The 20,429-nt window shown below is 36.1% G+C and overlaps 1 protein-coding gene across 1 annotated transcript in view; it reads left to right on the top strand.

Moving 5' to 3' along the window:
* The window catches only part of afg1lb (AFG1 like ATPase b), a 265,220-nt gene that overhangs the window by 161,980 nt on the left and 82,811 nt on the right, over positions 1-20,429 (top strand). Inside the window, exons 8-10 of the mRNA XM_028798899.2 lie at positions 2,676-2,758; positions 19,411-19,481; positions 19,749-19,849. Of these exons, the coding sequence (XP_028654732.1) occupies positions 2,676-2,758; positions 19,411-19,481; positions 19,749-19,849 (255 nt within the window). The remainder of the gene's footprint in view (positions 1-2,675; positions 2,759-19,410; positions 19,482-19,748; positions 19,850-20,429) is intronic.

Raw genomic sequence — 20,429 nt, 5'->3', positions numbered from 1 at the left:
TTGAATGTTGCAAGACTTTCGCCTTGTATGTAGATCGGGGTAATTACATTCATTGCATTCCTAGTCTGAATCACAATGTGATTGTATGGGTGGTTACCTGGCACTGTACGGTTGCCACCCGTCCTTTAAAATACGGAATCGTGCCGCGTTTGAGAATGAAATTGCGTGTCCCGTTTTGAATCAATACTGGACGGGATTTATCCCGTATTTTTTGTATCATTTTTTTTTTTAAAGCAGCGTCTCATGCAAATCATCCCACACGCATTTTATGAAGATGCCTCCTTTCCTACTTTTGATTGGGTAATACTTGATGTCATCGTTAGTTTGATTGGTGTTTTTAACTGTCCAGTGAGGAGGGCGTGTCTTTTAAGTACAGTCTGCAAAGTGTTGGCACTGAGATATGGCGTCAGCGCCATAGTTGAAGCCCCTAACGTTGCGGTCAGCAAGTCGGCTAACATCCGCCATGTGCCGTCTTTCAGTTGCGAGAAGCAGATCATAGAATGGTTGAAACTGTTGCCCCTAACGTTGCGCCACGGCGTGTGGTTCGTTTATACCTCGTGTCTTCTCATTAAACTTTTATCTCGCGAATATGTTATTGCAATCCGCAGCGGGAGCGTTTCTATAAACTTAATTTAAACTTACGTTTTACACCGTGCTTTGTTTCCCTTATGAACATGCTTGTATGCTTAACTCGCCCCGTTCTCAATTGTTTAATTAATTTTTTGCTCTTCGCTGTTTGCGGCTGTTCCTCCATTTCCCCCTACTTCGTTCTTTTATCTCGCGAATATGTTATTGCAATCCTTAACGGGAGCATTTCAATAAACTGATTGAAAATAGTTTTGCATTTACCTTTTTAGTAAAAGGCGAGCTTTTAAGCCTGAGAAATCACCCCATAAATGCACACGTTTAATTGCACATGTGTTAATATGTATGGTCACACAGTATTAAAAGACAGTGAACAACGTCAGTTACCTTTGTTCCCGCGTTTGATAAAAGGTGAGCTTTTAAGCCTGAGAAATCACCCCGTAAATGCACACGTTTAATTGCACATGTGTTAATATGTATGCTTACACAGTATTAAAAGACAGTCAAAAATTAACGTCATTTACCTTCGTTCCCGCGTGTGACTCGTGCTGTAAATCTCTTCCTTGTTTTTAGTTCACGTGATTACGTAGGAGGCGTGATGACGCGATACGTGACTCCGCCTCCTCCATTACAGTGTATGGACAAAAAATATGTTCCAGTTATGACCATTACGCTTTGAATTTCGAAATGAAACCTGCCTAACTTTTGTAAGTAAGCTGTAAGGAATGAGCCTGCCAAATTTCAGCCTTCCACCTACACGGGAAGTTGGAGAATTAGTGATGAGTCAGTCAGTCAGTCAGTGAGTGAGTGAGTCAGTCAGTGAGGGCTTTGCCTTTTATTATTATAGATATATATATATATATATATATATATATATATATATATATATATATCTTTATATATAATCTTCATTTGGATCTTGATCTTTGTTTGTCCGCGAATTCACTGCCTTGTGTGGTGTTCCTGCTGTGTTCAGTAGAGGGCAGTAGTGATGGAGGAGGAGAGTAAGTGAGGGGGAGGATCGTTGGATATGGTTGGAGTGTGGTGATTAAAGAGGATTGAACTAAAGGAGACTACATGCTGTTTGTACTGGCTGAATACACAACACCTTGGTTGTTACTTTTGTTTACAAACACTGTTGATACCACTCTTTGTGTTTAGATCTGGCGTCGACACCACTCTTTGTGTTTAGATCTGGCGTCTACACCTGCTTCGTTGTCGAGACTGTGGTTTTTTGTGTTTCTATCGACCGTCGTTGGCAGCACTTCGTCCAAATCGAATGTTCACCCACTTCTTGGAGTCGGCAGTCAGAGTATATAAGTCGGACACACTTCTGTGATTATCCATCAGTCGGCGTTTGGAGTTCAAGAAAGAAGCATTGGTTCTTCCTTACTCTTTGGATTGCCACAAAGCAACCTGCGAGATTGGAGAAATGTTGAGAAGAGATCGTGAGAGGAAATGACTGCGTCATGAAAACGAGACGGACTGTGAATGGAGAGAAGCAGAAATGCTCCTCCACCACCACATAATTACTATTCGGACAGTGATTCCGAGTAGGCCGTTCCTATCGAATCAATGTCCAAGGGTTTTGTTTTGTAATTTTGTTTCCCTTATAAAAAATCATAATGCTGTACGATGAAGGGCCCAGTTCACAACTGGCAGCCGTTTAAACAGGGAGCCCTTCACAGACAACTTTAACACGCCCAACGTAGTTGGGCGCACATGGCTAGTATATATATATACATACATATATATATGTATGTATGTGTGTGTGTCTTTGTAATGGATATTTTCATTCTGTAAGGAATATACACAAATTAGTGTACCACAAACCAATGGAGAAAAATGCAATATATAAGTGGTAGGTATAATTTTGTTTTATTTAATATAATATTCTCAGATGTAGATTCATTGTAGACCTTTCTTTCAGAGATGCAATTGTGCATTACACTGTATAAGCATTCATCCTGCGACGGATTACTGGTCTGTTTTTTTTTTCCCCCTTTGTCTACGTATACAAATGAGTAAATCATCTTTGGATAGATTTCTTAATACATTTGGCTGCCATTTTTATTTTCTTGTTTGTGCAGGAATACTGCACAACCATGAAGTTGGATTCTGGAATTGACTACAGAAGGAGACAATTACCAGCAGCTGGGAAACTCTACTACCTGTAAGTTGAATCAGTCTACATGTATTAAAAGTGTAATTCTAACCTGTAATTTTAGTCTGGATTCAATTGCATATGCAAAAATGGGCCTGTTTTCCATGTTACATTTTCCATTGCAAATGGGAAACATTTAAAACAATGTGATTAGTTCAGCATCTTTAGGTGGATGGTTAAGGTAAAGTTGTGTGCTGCATTAATGTGTAAGTAGTAAGAAAGTGAAATAAATAAGTTACATTTTCAAAGGATTATCCTTCTGTGGGCTGTAGTGCCTTGAATTAAGAAAATGTCCGATAGCCTTTGGAACCTTGATACAAATTAATCTGCCAAACGCACGCTGCAGGTTACTAATAGCTTTAGCAGGTTATTTTTCTTCAACTGTTTTGCTAATGTAATCTTACAAGCACGGCATGCATGTAAACAACTCCTTTAACTCTGGGCTTGTTTAGTTTCAGTGACTCTGACGTAGACAATATACAGTTGAAAATTAAGGTATAATACAACAAGCAAAGTTTTTATTTGCAAGTAAGCAGAAACAAAGTGTTTTGGGATCATCTTGTATTTTTCATTAAATTGTTTGAATAAACTAATGGAACTAATGTATATATGTCTGAATGTCTTGATACCCAGCATTTGACTGAAATTAATTGCAGACATTAATGAAGCAGTCAAACACACCTCAATAATCACAAACACCTGCGATGCCAATTGTTCCAAACATTATGGTGCTCTGAAATGGGGGAATCATGTAAAAGTGTTGTCATTTCTACATAATGTGACTGAAATGTTTACAAATACTCTAAAATTAAAGTCTGCAATGAGCACTTAAATCACATCTGAATTGCTTGGTGTGTAATTTTAAATAGCGGAGCAGAGGGGTAAATCAAGGAAAACGTGTCTTTGTCCCAAACATTTTGGACGACACTATAACTGTATAGATATACAGGGGTGGGCAAAAGTAGGCTTACAGTTATGAGTACATGAGGCCAGCAATTGGAGCACTTATGAGATTGTCCTTAAGTGCATTGTGCTTTTGTGAAATTGTTTTGAGTTAATAAAGTTAAAAAAGTTATTGTAATAATCATAACTTGCTTGTCTTTTCCTATACAAACATCTATAAACCTAGAGATATATAAATGAAGGACACTGACAAACAACACAAAACATAAAATTATGAAAGTTTAGTGGAACATTTTCGCTCCTATAGAAAATGGCACTTAACTTATGTATTCTGATCTTTCAATTCATGCTTTCAAAATGGATAAGTTCTCTAGCTAGTTATTAAGCCTCTTGTTTTTGCACTGTGGCATTTATTTGCTCTCAGCCAGCCTCTGCACTGGCTTACCACTCTCCCTCCACCACATAGTTCTCTGTGTGTTTGATTGTAAAATTGTGAAATGTGCTGTGCACTTTCTTACTATCCTTCACAAGGTTTACCTTTCAGTTACAGTGACACAAATACAATATTTCATTAGTTTTCTTTGTCCTAACTACAGTACCAGATTATATTTAATATTTCTCGGAATTGAAGTAGGTGTACTTATAGCTCTGGTGTAAGCAATGCTTTGTTCGTCTCCTGGTTGTCTCTGTCTAGACATTTGGAAGAATCTTCAGAGTGCCTTCTTTCTTTTGTCTTTGTGGCCTTTCTCCTTGTTTACCTTGGTCACATCTTCTGGTTGTTTGTGTCATGCAGTTTCTTTTGAGGTTCAACACACTGTGCCAGTTCTCTTGTTTCTAGCAAAATCACATCTTCTGAGCAACTGGTGATCAGTCAGTTGCTGTTTCAGCAAGGCAAACTTGTGACCTTTCATACAAGTCTCTCTCAGCTTGAGCACTTGCCATTTCTTAGGAAGGTTTGGACAAATTGCATCCTAGTACAAACTCCAATACAGATAAATCTTCCACTCTTCCTGTCCAGTAAAGTTTCCCTTTAGAGTAAAGGGAACACTTCAATCTCTGTTACGTCCACACTCTCTATATGGGTTCTGTCTACATATAGCCAAAATTAAAACAAGGTTGAGATCTGTAAGCTTGATAAGAAGAGAGATCAGTTAGTGTATGTTTGAGGTTTTTAAAGGAAGTAATTGAAGTCTTGTCATTGGTTTCTTTGATGCACATAAGACATGCCTTTTAGTTTGACCATTCGTGCAAAGTACTGTCCTTCAAGGTTTTCAGTTAGTGAGTTATAGCTTGTTGTTTGAGCTAAATGTTTCGCTGGTACCATAAGAATGTGGCTCTGAGATGTCACTGGGTGAATGATCATTCTGTGGAGATAAGTTGCAAACTCTGTATTCTGAGGAGGGGCCCCACCATAGAAACAGATTTTTTAGGAGATACTAAAGTGTATCTGGCAGCAGCTTTTTAAGCCAGTACTTGTGTTCCAGCCATAGCATAAAATGGATAATGCTAGTCTGTTTTATGATTCTAAATATGTACAGTATATATCAAAACATTATTGTTGTTGTTGTAGCATTTTAGACTACATGAGTTTAATAAGAATTTTTTTCTGCATTACTTGAGGAGGCTATTAGATGTTGACTTTTTAAAAGTATTCTTTTATAAATTCTAAATAGAGTGAATAGCAGAGAATTTTTTTTAGTTTCCATCTTTATATCTTTGTGCTTCTTCTTTTATCATATTTGTGAGGTTCTGAAGATGAAATACCCTGATTTTCTACTGACTAGCTGTATTACAGTAGCAATCTGCTTCTGTACTGTCTAGAAAACATCCATGATGTCTAGTAATACCATCACCATATTTCATTAGCATGGATGTCAAATGAATATTTCATTTCACTTGTAACTTGAAATGCTTACTGATCAAGCAAATATTACTCATATACAGGAAATGGCCTTATGCAGCAAGAACCATTTTAGAGGGAAGAGACCCCTAGAATAAATGTTTCCTCATAAAAACTATAGCAGCTGGAATATTATTAAACAAAGCAGTGACATGAAGGAGGTTGCTGAGTAAAAAAAAAAAAAAGTAGATATAATGGTAAATAAAAGATGGTTCCCCTAACAATGATAACAGTTGAGTTATGTATAACCTCTTTTCTTCTTTTCCCTACATGTGCACTCATACATTTACACTATTATGCACTATATTCTTAAAGTAACCGTGTGTTGTTCCTTCTCAACAGTTTATTCTATTTGACAAACAAAGATTTTTTTGAAGGTTAATGTATCTGATTCATTTAGTGCCAATGCTTTTTTCCCTTATCTTTTTGCAACACAGTTACTTGTGAATTGACATCTCCCTTATGGATAATGATTTTCTGTTCTTTGTTTAGTAATGACAATATGAAGCCATTGTAATCCTTCATTTTGCTCCACTTATATAAACTGTAATAAGAGATTAGCTTTGCTCACTCCTACGTACAGTATATGCCATGACATTGTTAATATGTGTCCTCACAGACTAATGTAATTCTGGATATGCAAAATTTTGCCCAAGAAGTCAAAAACTATCTGATATCTTGTGTATAAGAAGGAGCTATGCACAAAGAGGATATTATGTCAACACTTGACGAGGAATGTGCATTATCACCCACCTCTAAACTTTACAAAAATACTGAACGATTAGTGATCTGATCATAGAGTCTTTCACCACTATTATTGTAAGAAGGCACAGCAGATACATAAAAGGGAAGTCTCTAATTTTATTACAGAAATTAATACTCTTTAACAAAAGCTTTAGAGTTTTTATGCAACATGGTATTCACCAGAATCAAAAAATCATTTTCACATATTAAACAGGTTCCTTTGCAGACTTGACATAGTAGCACTTCAAGCACATGAAACAACCAATAACACATCTGAAATTTGTAAATGTCATAAATTAATACAAAGTTGAAGGTCCTCAGGCCCAAGTGGCTAACTTTCATAATTTTCCATGAAAGTTTCAGTAGTTTCAAAAACAATGTTCGTGCCTTTGTATCTGTTAATCATCATTGTTAAGAGCATCTGTTTAAACCGATATGATTAGAAGTTTTCAACAAACTACACACTTTTGTTTTTGTCTTCAAAAATAATAGCCTGTGTTATACTAATGTTTCCAAGTCTGAATTAACACAATAATCTAAGATATATTTGTACTTGTCTATTGTAGAAGACAGAATTTTTTTTTTGAGTTTTCTGTTCAGTGTTGCTTGTGTTATTGAGTCACCCTTCATTTTTTTACATTTTAATATGAGGTTCAGATGGCAGTCTTCTTTTATGCAGATGGTACCACTATACTGCACATTATCTCTGTCAAAGACCATGCACTTCATTGAGTATTATGGTAATGCGTCATTTATTTTTTAGGCTCAAGGTACATGTATGGAATGGAATATTAGACCTGTAGATTTAAATTTCATCAATTTCCTTTCTTTCATCATTTCCTAAAATGAAAATGTCTTTAAAATATCCATCCATCCATCCATTTTCCAACCCGCTGAATCTGAACACAGGGTCACGGGGTCTTTAAAATATGACTAACAAAATACCATGGTTTGAATTAGCTGATCCAATAAATCTATTGTGATCCAAGTGTCAGGATCTGCTTCTCATGTCTGCTTATTAATACCACGTACAACTTGACACCTAGATCCAACATATAGTCTCCTTGAATTATATATATACATTTTGTAATATAAAAATATACAGTATATATACCTTATATAATACAATACACTGTTCTTATATTTACTTCAGGACTGGAACCTATCCTGACCGCACTGACGCAAGGCAAAAACCAACCCTGGATGGGGCACTACTTCATAGTTGAGGAACAGCAAAATTAAATTTTTCAATGTTGTCTTATGGTTATTTGGCATATTTCGGAACATATTTTGTAGTCTCATCTTTTCCATAGACCTCCTGTCTCATGCTTTAAAATGACCTTCTAAATGATAAATAGAACTAAGCAGATTTGGTGAAGCACTGTGGTTAATTTGTAGTTTTCAGTCTCCAATGCCAGGTTTCATTGCACACTCCTGTGAGTGCTGTCAGCTCAATTAAAATAGGGAATAAGTGAATCTGTCGAAATACACTTAAATGAACCTCATGCTGCCCACTCATAAGCTTTAAGGCAAACCTATAATTTTCTACAACAGGCTTCCAAACTGCAATGACATAGCAAAGGTGAGACAAATAATAAGCATTCTGATTGGGTTGGTTGGGGTGCTGGTAAAACTCGAAATATATTTGTCTGTTGCTTCAGCATCATTTACTGCCATTTCAATGGCATGTTGTCATTAAAAGGTTGAATGATAAAAGCTGTTCTGAAAGTGCATATGAATCCAGTATACTATGTATTCAATTATTCACTTCTTTGCTTTGTCTTTTCAGCCTGTTGCTCTAATACTAATATTAACATAAACCAAAATACAGAAGAATGAAAGCATATATATCTGTTCGATCAATTCTGTTTTTGCAATTTGTTCTTTTCAATACATTCAATACACATAATCAGAAATTGTTTGGGGAGCATACTACTAGAAATCTTAGGTCATTAAACTGACTTCTAGTGAAATATATTGTAACATTAACTGAATATTTCTTCTATAAGGCACTAAGACGTTTATTGCATCTTGACCACAGTAAACACTAACCTTTCTGAAATAAAACAGAATAGGATTCTTGCCTTAAAAGGTGCTGAATATCTTATGGTTCCTGAAATACGTTAAACAATGTGGTAATTAGAGCTATAGTTTTAGTGACACAAGATTATGGATTGATTAGATATTTCTTATATTGTCTTAAAATACAATTCTGGACATGCATTTAGAGCAAAAGAATATTTGGTAGATGTAAAAGCTGTCTTTCATGTTCCTTTAATTTATTTTGTCCTAGAGCAGAATACAGTAGTCAAGATCCTTTAGTTATGCCACCATATTTAAATCAGACCTTCTGCAGTTGAGGTGTTATTATATTGTTTAGACAATCTAAAGTAGAAAACTATGATAACGAGGAAAAAAACACAATAAAATTAAAGTGCTGTAACAATAAACATAGCATAAGCATAGCTTTTCTTCAGGTTTAACTATTTGCCAAAATTAGTAGTACTGTAATTTCAAATAAATTTATGTTAGACCCATGTTAATTAGGTACCTGGAATATATGTATAGCATATCATTAAAATGATGCTGCTTGCATATATAATTTTAATTAGCACTAATTTGGCAACAACCTAACATTAAATATACATAAGTAGAGTATAACTCATTTGTGATCTGCCTTGACACCATAAATTTCAACACAGAAAAACAAAAATCAGAATTGCAAATATTTAAATTGTAAATTGCTTATATTAGTTTTAAAATGCTCTAACCCTAATTCAATTATAAGGCATATCAGTATCCTGATAATATTTTCCATGAACCATATGGTGTATTATTATCATCATCGTACCATGTACTGTGAAATGTATGGTTAATGTTTGCTGCCTTAACCAATATAAATAAATACACTTATTGTTAGAGAAAATAAACCTAGGGCAGGGATTCTCAAACTTTTTACAGTATGGACATAATTTCCCCCCCAAAAAAAAAATCATCTTCACCCTATGCATTAAATCCAAAAAGCATTCCAACAGAGCCATTCATTTTTTTAAAATCATTTGAATGCACAGTTTCCAGAAAAATGTCTAATATCAAAAAGAGAATGTTTGACAACCAGAAAAATGTCAGGAAACCTTGTATTTTAGATTGTATCCCTTCAATGGATTTACAAACTGGGCTCTTGTAGCACTGCATGGCTTAAGTTAAATGACCTGTCCTGCATATTATATTGTAAATGCCCCACATTTTTGTATCCTTTAGTTCTTAGCTTTACAGTTACTTCGGGTCTTCTTTTGGGCTGTCACTGCAGTGACTGCAATTGTATGTAAATTTAACTGTTATTACACCTAATTATCTCTTGAGATACTGTTGTCCACTTGCATTAAATGTCTTTCTTTCCTACACCTTTTCTTCCACAGTGTGTTCTTTTCATTGTATAAAAAATATTTTGTCACTTATGTCTTTTATTTATACTCCTAATGTTTCTACCACATTTGTTATATTTTTATTTTGAGATCTTCTCTTTTTGATTGTGTAATTGATATTCTTGTGCATTTCTTTGACCTCTTTATTGCATTGAATGGTTATTAATTACTTTCATATTTTTGTCTTTTAAAATAACTAAAAAGTCATACTGGTCCTAAATTATGTTCACACTCACAAAGACTCAGAATGGACACCACTGAGCTCATCTGCGCATCATCACTGGCATTGGGTCATTTGGCAAATTATTGACAAATTACCCAGCTAGTGCCAAACCAACCATTATTTAAGTAAAATGTTTATATGCAGCTTTGTGTCTATCAAAAATTTGCCTAACATTTGTATAATATCATTTTACAGCAGTATACACATATTAGTGTTTTCAAGCTGTAATGAACTGTAGCAGCCAAGACTGCCACAATATCCTGCTGTTTCTCCCATATCCCATAGTGTTCAAGACAGAGTGATTGTGAACTCCAAATGAGTACTATGTGAGTGTGGTTTTGAGCTGCAAGAGTGTTCCTTGGACTGGCTTGCATTTCACAGTTAATTTTATGCTTTCTTACAATGTTGACTGTATAGTCTCTGGTCTAGGCTTTCCTAAGCATGTGTTGTAAATGAATGAATTAATGTGTTCCCAGTTCTGCAGAAGTACAAATAATATTAAATTGCAAGGCTAAAGCAGACAGATATTTTAAGTGCAGGTTCTTCAAGAAATTAAATAATGCAGATCCGTTCCCCTCTCACTGCACAAGCATACTGTACATCTTGATGAATTGGTCATAAATTAAAAATTATAACAGTGGCTCTGCTTTAGAGTTACAGAACTGTAGTTTCCATTCTGCTATTGATCTGTGGTTACTCACCAGCAGACAAGCGCAGATTTCATTGCACCTTTACTTCAGTCATCAGACAGAGTACACTACATACCAACTCAACGTCAATTGTTGGGCAAGAAATAGGACTGGAATGACAGCACTGAGTTTTTCCCGAAGAAAAATTGGTGCCTGTAAACTCCTTGCTGTTATTTTGGCAGCAGGCAAGTGTTTTTGCCGCTATTCTTGATTAGGTGCATTTTGTTTTTAGCACTGAGCTTATGTATTTATGTGTGTTCCTGTCTCTCTGAATGCATACTTGTATTTTTTGAATTGCTTTACTTTCCACTGTGGTCCAGTGCTTACACTCTGTCTTATTAATTTAAGAACAGTTTACAAATTAAGACATGAGCAACATCACACAGTCCTGTCTCCAGGTTGCCTTTTTTATTCCATACCAGTTTTATGCATATTTCTTTCTTGTTTTCCTTTACACAATATCTAGATAAGAACTCACATTCACCATCAAGAGTGACTGAGAAACAGCTTATTTTCTTAAGTTGCACTTTAGTGCCAAATTGTAGGAGTTCACTTTTGTTGCAATTTAATTTTAAAGAGTTCTGGTCCATCCCCCCAATCTACCTACCACCTTTCTCCCGCTTTGACCAGGATTAAGGGTACTTCAGTATGGCCTAATGCCCTTGTCATTACTGGTTGAGTTAACAATTCAGGCACAAAGAGACCTCTGTAAAGTGTCTTTCTTACTATTCCACCATCAGGTATACATGCATACCTTATGTATATTTTTATGATGGTGTGTTCATCATTATGTTTGTATTTTGTTTAGTTTTTGCACGTAAATGTATTTCTAATTTTTCTTAACTGTATTTACAAAACTGTAATTTATTTCAGTCATGTGAATAGCTTACAAAATAAAGTTTAAATTTGTATGTTGAAAAATATAAAATTTCTGTCCCATTAAACCTGAATAAAATTCTAAAGAGTCAGCCCTATTTTGCATTTATCTGTGATGAACACAGTTAACTGTAGTTCATACAGACATCAGTCTCAGACTGCTACCAAAAAGTGCTATATTTTGTAAAACAAAAAGACGTGTTTAGCTTTTAATAAATACCTGGAAACTTAGTTTATAAACTTTTTTATTTACCAGTTGGACCATGTTTATCAATACTGTAATAAAAGTAAGCAAAGAAGTTAAGGGAAAAATTGTGCAAGACTTAGAATCATGAAAAGTGTTGCTCACTGTAGTTTTAGAGTCGGCCTGGGCAGTAAATTGCCTTTTTATTGATATCAATATGTTTTCAAAAAAGGTACAGGACTAAACAATACCGTTAATATCAGGCTACTTTTATTATGTGTTAAAGTGTTGTGGTGGATTGCTGGCATTTTACTCCGGCCCTCACCCCCAGGCCGCCAGGAGGAGCTCTCCTGACAGCATGATCATGCCCCAAGTTCCAGCAGGGCCTCATGGACTATGTAGTGTTTATACACAGCCCTGCTGGATACCTGGGGGGCTAGCGGGCTCTTATGTGCCCTATAACCCGGGAGTGCGTCATCATCACGTGACAGGAAGGAACGACGTGCTCCCGGGCTGAAAAGGACTGTTTACCCTGACCTGGAGGGAATAAGGACTTGTGGGTTTGGCCAGGAACCACTTCCGGGTCAGGGGATATAAAAGGACTATGGGAAAGCCCAGACACTGAGCTGAGCTGGGAGGTAGGAGGGCGAAGTGTCTGGGCGAGGAGGATTGTATTGTGAGAGAGAATTGTGTATATGAGTAGTGTGGTGTGGAGAGTGCTTTGTGCACGTGACAACAAAATAAATAGTTGTTATACTTTTACCTGGTGTTTAGAGTGGTACTTGAGGGTTCAAGAGGTGGACAAAGCCTCGATCTGTTACAGTGTATAATTTGTTTCTGTAGAACAGACTCTGTAAAGTCATGCCAGTGTTAGCATCACTCCTGCAATCTCATTCTGTGTGCAAACCCCGCCTCCTCTAGCTCACAACTTCCTGCATTGAAATATGAAGGGACCCACAAAACAGCTAAAGATGATTTGGTTTGTATAAAGAAAAACAATGGTTCAGTTATTTGAAGTTGTTTTGGATTTAAAAGATTGGATGAGCCGCAGAACCATGTGTTTTGCAGAGAATGTTGTAATCATCATTTACAACAGCAACATAAACTACAGTATGAAGAGTGTGTTAAACTTTGTTCTGCTGCTATCACATCCCTTCTGCCTCAAGTTTCTGTTCTGAAATTAAACACAGTGCAAGCTTTGTTTACACAGGGTGTACCTTATGATAAGAAAAGTGCCCATTGGTGCAATATAACTGAGATGGTGACCTAACACATTGCCAAAGATATGGTTCCTGTTTCAACTGTGGAACAAGCCGGCTTTAAAAAGCTACTTAAAAACCATTTACCCAAGATACGAGTTGCCCGGTTGTAACTTCTTTGCAAAAGAAGCATTGCCAAAAATGTACACTGAACTCCGGAAGAATCTTACTGTTTGGCTTGCAAAAGTTATACATTTCTTGCTAACAACTGATGTGTGGTCCAGTAGAACATGTGAGCCATATATGAGTTTAACAGGACATTTCATTGAAAAATGGGAGATGAAATGTTCATGTCTACCGACTAGCTATTTTTCCCAAGATCACACTGGAGAGCTTATAGCTGAAGCCCTTCAGGATGCCCTTATAAACAGTAAGATCAACGAAAAAGGACTACAACAATGGGAGCAACACCATCAAAGCGGTGCAACTGATGAAGTGGCAAAGGATGCAGTACCTAGGTCACCGACTTCATCTTGCCATTGGTGAGTGCAATATTAATGGAATTTGCTAAATAACAGTTTTATTTACAATAGGTAAAAAAAAGCACTAAAAATATAAATGTTATTTTTTATTTTATAAATTTTGAGCAAATTGTCTGCTTTATGTTAAGTGATGTCAGTTAAATGCATTATTGAATTTCTTCTTAAGTGATTGATACCTTTTTATATGCATTAAGTAAAATAAAGAATTAATAAAAAAAATTACAATTTTGTATGGCAGGACATGGCTTGGATGGTGACTGCACTAACGGGCTATTTCTTTGTGTAAGGCAATTGTCAGCAGCTTCTATTATAGCTGGAGGAAAAGAAGAGAGCTGGGTGAAGTCCAGATTCAGCTTGGTTTGCCCGCTCACCAGCTAATCACAGAGAAGACTACATGTTAGGAAGCAAGGCAACAAATAACTGAGAGGGTCTTGGAGCAGCAGGGGGTACTCACAAAATTTCTGTCCTCTGACAAAAAATCCAGGCATCTTGTCAATACATGGCAGGGCATAGTGGTCCTGGAGATAGCCCAGAAGGCTCTGAAACCCCTTCAGGACTTCACAGATGCTTTGTCTGGTGTGGACTATGTGACTCTTGTATAACCAAGCCACTAATGGCCATAATGGTCATGGCCTCACTTGTGTATCCAAGATGTAGAGCCAAATATATAGCAAGTGAAAAGAGTGATGCATTGAAGCACAAAGTTGTCTTGGAAGCGGGGTACAGTTACAGGGTACAGTTCTACAAGCCATCTAAAGTCAGAACTTTGTATCTGCATGGGATTGGTTCCAGGAACACCTGTTGATACCAAAATATGCAGGTGTTCCAGTCCCTTATGTAACATAATGTAATATTGGCATATAATCTGCATACGTCCTTCTGTATACTTTAAATCATATCTATATTACTTATAATACCTAATACAATGTAAATGCTGAGTAAATTGTTATTATACTGTATTGTTTAGGGAAAAATGACTTTGGCATGGGCCATGCCAGTGTTGAAAAAATCTGAAATTTTAATTTTCTGTAGAGAGAAAGCACTTTATGCTTCCTCTTAGCCTTTAAGGTATTGCTTTGACTACTTAATTGCTTTCTAGAAGCCATTTTTTCACAGAAACAGAGTGTGCACAATGTGATGCCAAGAGTGTCACAGTGCCTTACATTTAGAATTGCCAACGGAGTGCCTTTTGTAGAAATGTGAGGCAGTGCTTGCTACTGTGCATGCGTGTGTCACTGTTGATAATAATGGTTTCATCAGTTGAAACTTTAGTATTTAATTTAGAGTGTACTTATAACCTAGAGGTAGTTGAGTGTGTAGAACGCCATTTCCAGCCTGCACAGCTTTTTGTACGTGTGTGTGTAGATAACCACACTTAGGTGTAAAGCCAGTGCCGTGGCCAAGTGTTTGATGATGAATTGACTTGATTTGATTGGCTTGGAGAGGAGCAATGGATTAAAGAAGTCTGATTTCAATTTAACTTTTTGGTCAGTGTTTGTTTAGTCTTCATTGTTTGATTGTCTTTATTTTCTAGAATGCATTTATGCCTTCTGTGTTTTGTTTAAGAGCTGCAGTACTGCAGGAGGTGTTATGATGGAATCTGTTTCTCACCTCGGTGATTGGTAGTGCTCAGAATCCGAAGTAGGGTAGGCGAGTGAGAAAGAGCTTTCCTTTTATAAAGGTAAAAATTACAGGAAAGCATGGCCAATCGATCTACAGAGTAGAGCATGGGGGCTTTGCATGAGCAGAGTTAGCCAGCTAAAGAGCAGTGTAAAGGCTCAGCAGTTGGCAGCCATATAGAAGCTGTAAGTTTATTACTATGAGCCATTTTATTCAACTCCTATGGCAGGAGGCTGCAGAAGGGTATGCCTACAGATCACTTCATTCATGTGGATTCAACTTACTGCTCAGCGAATGGAAAATTCAAGTTTTGCTTTTAGCACTTTCTGGATTTTGATGATCTGTTTTACTACTATCATAAATCTTCCTGATTTAAAAGATGATTTATTTCAAGGACCACAATAACAGAAGAAGACACATGAGTAGCATAGGAGGTGCTTTGTGGAGATTTAACATTCTTGGTGTTAACCCTGAACGTGTCTCAGGCTTGGAATTGTATGCAATGCAATTACAGTTAACCACGAGTCACACTTAGGGTTAAGTGTAATTATCTGCTTTCCATTTTTTGTGTGAAAAATATCATGCAGCAAAGAATCATGAATATCTCTTAAGTGTTTTGCCACTCTAATGTAACTCATCAATATTCATGTGTGAGATGGAGCCTCCAATGGCAAATGAAAAGCCGCAAAGGCAGTTGTAGACAGAACTGAAACTGAACCTTTGCTCGAAACAAGTGATAGTGATGACGATGTGAATTGCTCATCAGACATTAACACAGAAATTGAAAGTGATGCATGATATGGAACTGTTCGGCCAAACTGTGGAGAATTCAGTTGAGTGGCACTTCAATGTGGTGTGACTGTAGCTATGTGACAAGGCAAAATAATTTAAAAAAATTAATTGCAATTAAATGCAAGGAAAGCAAGACGTTCGCCCCCTAAGCACTGTTCACAATGCAGGAACTATGAATGCTTGTGTTAGGGGAAAATGTGGAATCTATTAAGCTTTATGTCATGGCAGCCTGTAATGACACAAGGGTTGCATTGATCGTGTGGATCAGGCATTGACATTCTACCCTCTTGTGTGCAAGCAACATAAAAAATATTATAAGAAAAGTGTGCAAGGAAACAAGCTTCTTTTGTCCCAATTGCAGCATTAGGTTATCACACAAATTATGTGTACTAAATCTACATCAGTACAGGAGTGGACGCTTGACAAACCTTTTATACCATTTTTATGTTGATGTTTTGTTATTTACTTGTTTCTGTTACATAATAAAATTTTTTCTACAGTAGTTGAAAAAAAGGCATCATTTTTGGCTCATTTTTCCTGGGGTAAGCATAACATTAAGGAGACTATAACAGTGTGATCTACAAAGAAGCAAAATTCATTTTAGGAAGGCAGTGGTAAAAGTGCAAGAAATCAATAAGTAATAATTTTTCGGGTGAAGAACAGACTGAAGGAGGAAAGTAAGTTCAGGGTCACACAGCAGATTGTAAAAGACAGACTGGATATAGGAGTTGTGAATTGCTTGAAAATGATCTCAAACTCCACCGGTGATGGTAACTAACTCAATAATACTTTGAACAAGTACATGAAGAAGTTGCTATATGCAATAAATAAATAGTAATGATTGTGTGAAAATTGGAAGAATATTTCTGTAGGCTCTCTTAAAGAGATGACTGTAGTGTAAATAAATGATGACTCAAGGTAATGCAGTGGACCTACCTTGAGTGTTGTCCAAAATGTTGAAGCTGGCTGAAGATCTTCAAGAGCCACCCTTCTCATTCTAGTGATGTAACGAAATGGTGTTAGATAAAGTGTCAATTTTACAAGCTTTTGGAGCAGGAAGTGTTTTAGAGAAAAGAATGAAAATTTGGTGAAATGTACTCCATGCCAAAGGAAATAACAAAGAATGTGATTTTGTAATGAGGCAAATGCGTAAAAAGCAAAGTACAAAGGAAAAGAAGGTCCATTTATACATTTACAGTTTTGGAAAGTATGTAACAGAGTCCTACAAGGGAGAAGTTAATGATGTGTTATTCAAGTTGTTGGTAATTATTGTCTGTGATTTTAAAATTGAAAGATTTAAAGTTTCATTTATAAATTGGGAAATGGCTATTATTATTTTACTGCAATCTGAAAAGGAAGTCCAATTTTACATTGATTTAACATGATGTCACACAGTCATTCACCGGATGTAATAATCCTACTGTAGGATTAGATATTCAACACAGATGAAGATTTTAAACTTGTTGGTTTTATTTTATTACTTTCATTTAAATATAAGTTTGTTAATGGGACAAAAAATTGCTATCAAGTTAATTTCACCTTCTGATTTAACAATGTTCAGACCATCAAGAAAAGTTGATTTTCGCATGGTTTCTACATGTGTGTCCGTAGAACATAAAAATTTAATTTCATGTCTTAAAATTACAATTTGCCTCAGAAATTATGTGTTTTTTAAGATGTGTATAGCTCCTGGATGACTACACTCAAGAAAACATTTTAGAACAAGCAATTTCCGGGATGTCTTCCCTGACTACCAACACCTATGTACACTGACTTTGGGGGGGGGAAAATTACCTATCTTCTTCAAACAAGTTGTACCGTGTTTGTGTTGTTACAGGGTCAAGATCAACTATTTTTGGTCCAGCACTTATCCCCATGTTCTTCAAAAACAGGTTGATTTGTGTCCAATGTTAACTGCCATAAAAATTGTTTAATTTAACTGGGATGTGTATGCACTTAGGAAAATGTAATTATGGGACCAATTGAATTGCAAAAATTTTGCATGAGTAGTTTTTGATAAACAATGTATTTAAAAAAAAATATATTGTACTGGGGAAAACACATGCACACAGTCAAACATTCAAGGAAATGTTTAGTGAAGATAGCTAAAAGATTGTTTGCCATAGCAGAGCATATGCTTGATAATGAAGAAAGAAATGAACACACATCAGCACCCCCTACACACCACAACAGATCTGCAAAGGTTGACATGAACAGAGGCATTAAGATACTCCGTACCAATCTGTCTATATGTACAGCATGTTTACATCATTTGACCCAAATTATTAATCAAATTAAATATTATTGAAGTTACTTATTTGACTTAATTTCCTGTTTGTTTTACTGTACATTTATTTGGGTATATAATAAATAATTTATGTTAATGAACCTGATTCTGTATTATTGTGCAGAACAATCGGATATATTGTATTGTAAAATCTGTTGAGTGATTTCATGTAGTATCACTAAAGTGTAATTTACATGGAAGTATTGATTTACATTTGCTTAACTGGTTGCCTTCACCGGGAAAGTAATATTTGCAGTTAAGTAGCTTGCCATTTCAAAGTAAGTTTTTCATCCATCTCTTCATTTTCTATCCCTTTCAATCCAAATCATAGCAGCAACAATCTATCAAAGGACAAACACCTGCATTCAGTCATGCCTGAGCAGTTTAGAGTCGCCAGTTAACCTAACACACACACAAGTCTGTTGGATGTGGGAATAAAATTTGAAGTTCCTGGAGAAAAACCCAGCCATGACTCCAGATCTTCATATTCACACAGGGCCACTTTGGAATTGCCAATTACCCTAATCTTCTCCTCTTTGGAGATGTTGGAGTAAAACCCAGGTGTGAGAATGTACAAAATATACACAGACAACAACCAGTCCAGAGATTCAAAACCAAGGTGCTGGATCATTGGACCTAGGGTTATACATTTAGTGTAATAAATACTATAAATAGATAATTAAAAACAGTTCAGTTATGGTTCTGATCTGTTGTCATTTTTGTGTTTTTTTAGTCGTCTTCCCTAATCTATTTTGCTTTTGTGTCTAAATGTGTTTATTTTAAGTTTAGTAACTACACAGAATACTAGTTTAAAAAGTGTAAACACATACAAGCACATGCACCACACACACACATAAAGACACACACACACACATGCATTTTACTTGGACTCCTTTTCAGGGTAAATTTCAAAGGTGGCCCCTTTAGATGCTTGACTATTTTGCCTGTTTGCTCTGATTTTGCATGCAGGAGAAATCCAGGGGCCTTTCTTCTCATTGTGTGCACATAGCATTAATGGATTTGCTTTGCCTCTATTGCCTCATTACTCGCTTCGGCTTTCAAGTATGGACGTCTTTCAGTGTATGCAAATAAGGCAGAATCATCTACCTGAGAGTTAATATTCTCTGCTTTAATGTGTATTGTAAATCGAATGTTTGTATTTAGAATATAACATCCTGTTCTTTTTTGATAGGCAAAAAGCTAAGCGGACCCAGCAGCTGTTTGATGTTGGCTTCAAGTGTTATTAATTTCATATTCTATTATTCTTTTCTCTGTAGCACAAGTGAAGCTGATGTGGAGGCTGTCATGGATAAGCTGTTTGATGAGCTGGCTCAGAAACAAAATGATAGTACGTAAGTTAATTTCTCTTGAAAGAGAATACATTTAGAACACAATACCCAATCTGTACTGACCAATTAATAAGTTCCATTGGTGTACATGGGTTGATGCCGCATACTCAAGTGTCTGTCATTGTATCAGTATTTTGTCTAATTTATGTGTTGAATCATGTGCTATTATTCAACAAGCTATGCGTTTCCTAGCTCCAAGAGATGATTTTTTTTTTTTAAATAGTAATTACCCGGACAAGACACAGTCTTTGTTCATGTTCCCATAGTAACTCGGCCAAGGATTCTGAAAGTGCAAGGCAGGAGGCTAAAGTTGAACAAGGCTTGCGGAACCATTGCAGATTGCACGTTTCAGGAACTGTGTGAAAGAGTGAGTACATACCACCAGTTGTGCGTACCTCACAAGTGTTCTCTTCTTTGCCGGCACTAGCTGTTTATCTCTTGAACCACTTAACTTTTCTGTTTGTTTGCAGTACTCCTGCTGCTAAAAGCTGCATAGGATCTCATCAAGAGGGGAGTTGTTTTTAATGATAAAACTATTTTTTTTTAATTGATGTTGATATTAAACTGGCTATTAGGTCATTTTTGCTCATGCCACTGTAGATTTTAAATGAAATTAGATAAAATTTCAAAGTTACAGGTTTGTATTGAGAAATCCATCATGGTTTAAACAAATGCAGTGAGCTGTTTAGCTTTTTCACTGACAAACTAGGGACTGTTTAAAAACTTGTTTGTGGCTAAGTGATTGTGATTGTTGGATTTTCACTAAATTACTTTGCTGGTTACTATTTTGACATAGAATAAGTAGAATAATATGATCAATATGGCTATTATAATTGCCTTTTATCAGTTTATTTTAATTTGGTTATAAATGTATTTTACTTGGTCTTTTGTCATTGTTTTGTTTGGCACAGAAATTCTGCTTTGGTTTTTGTTTATTTTTCTATCCA

Source organism: Erpetoichthys calabaricus, chromosome 3 (genome assembly GCF_900747795.2).
Source record: "Erpetoichthys calabaricus chromosome 3, fErpCal1.3, whole genome shotgun sequence".
Classification (NCBI taxonomy): domain Eukaryota; kingdom Metazoa; phylum Chordata; class Cladistia; order Polypteriformes; family Polypteridae; genus Erpetoichthys; species Erpetoichthys calabaricus.
Note: the sequence above shows the minus strand (reverse complement) of the source record. Positions and strands in the feature narration are given on the sequence as shown.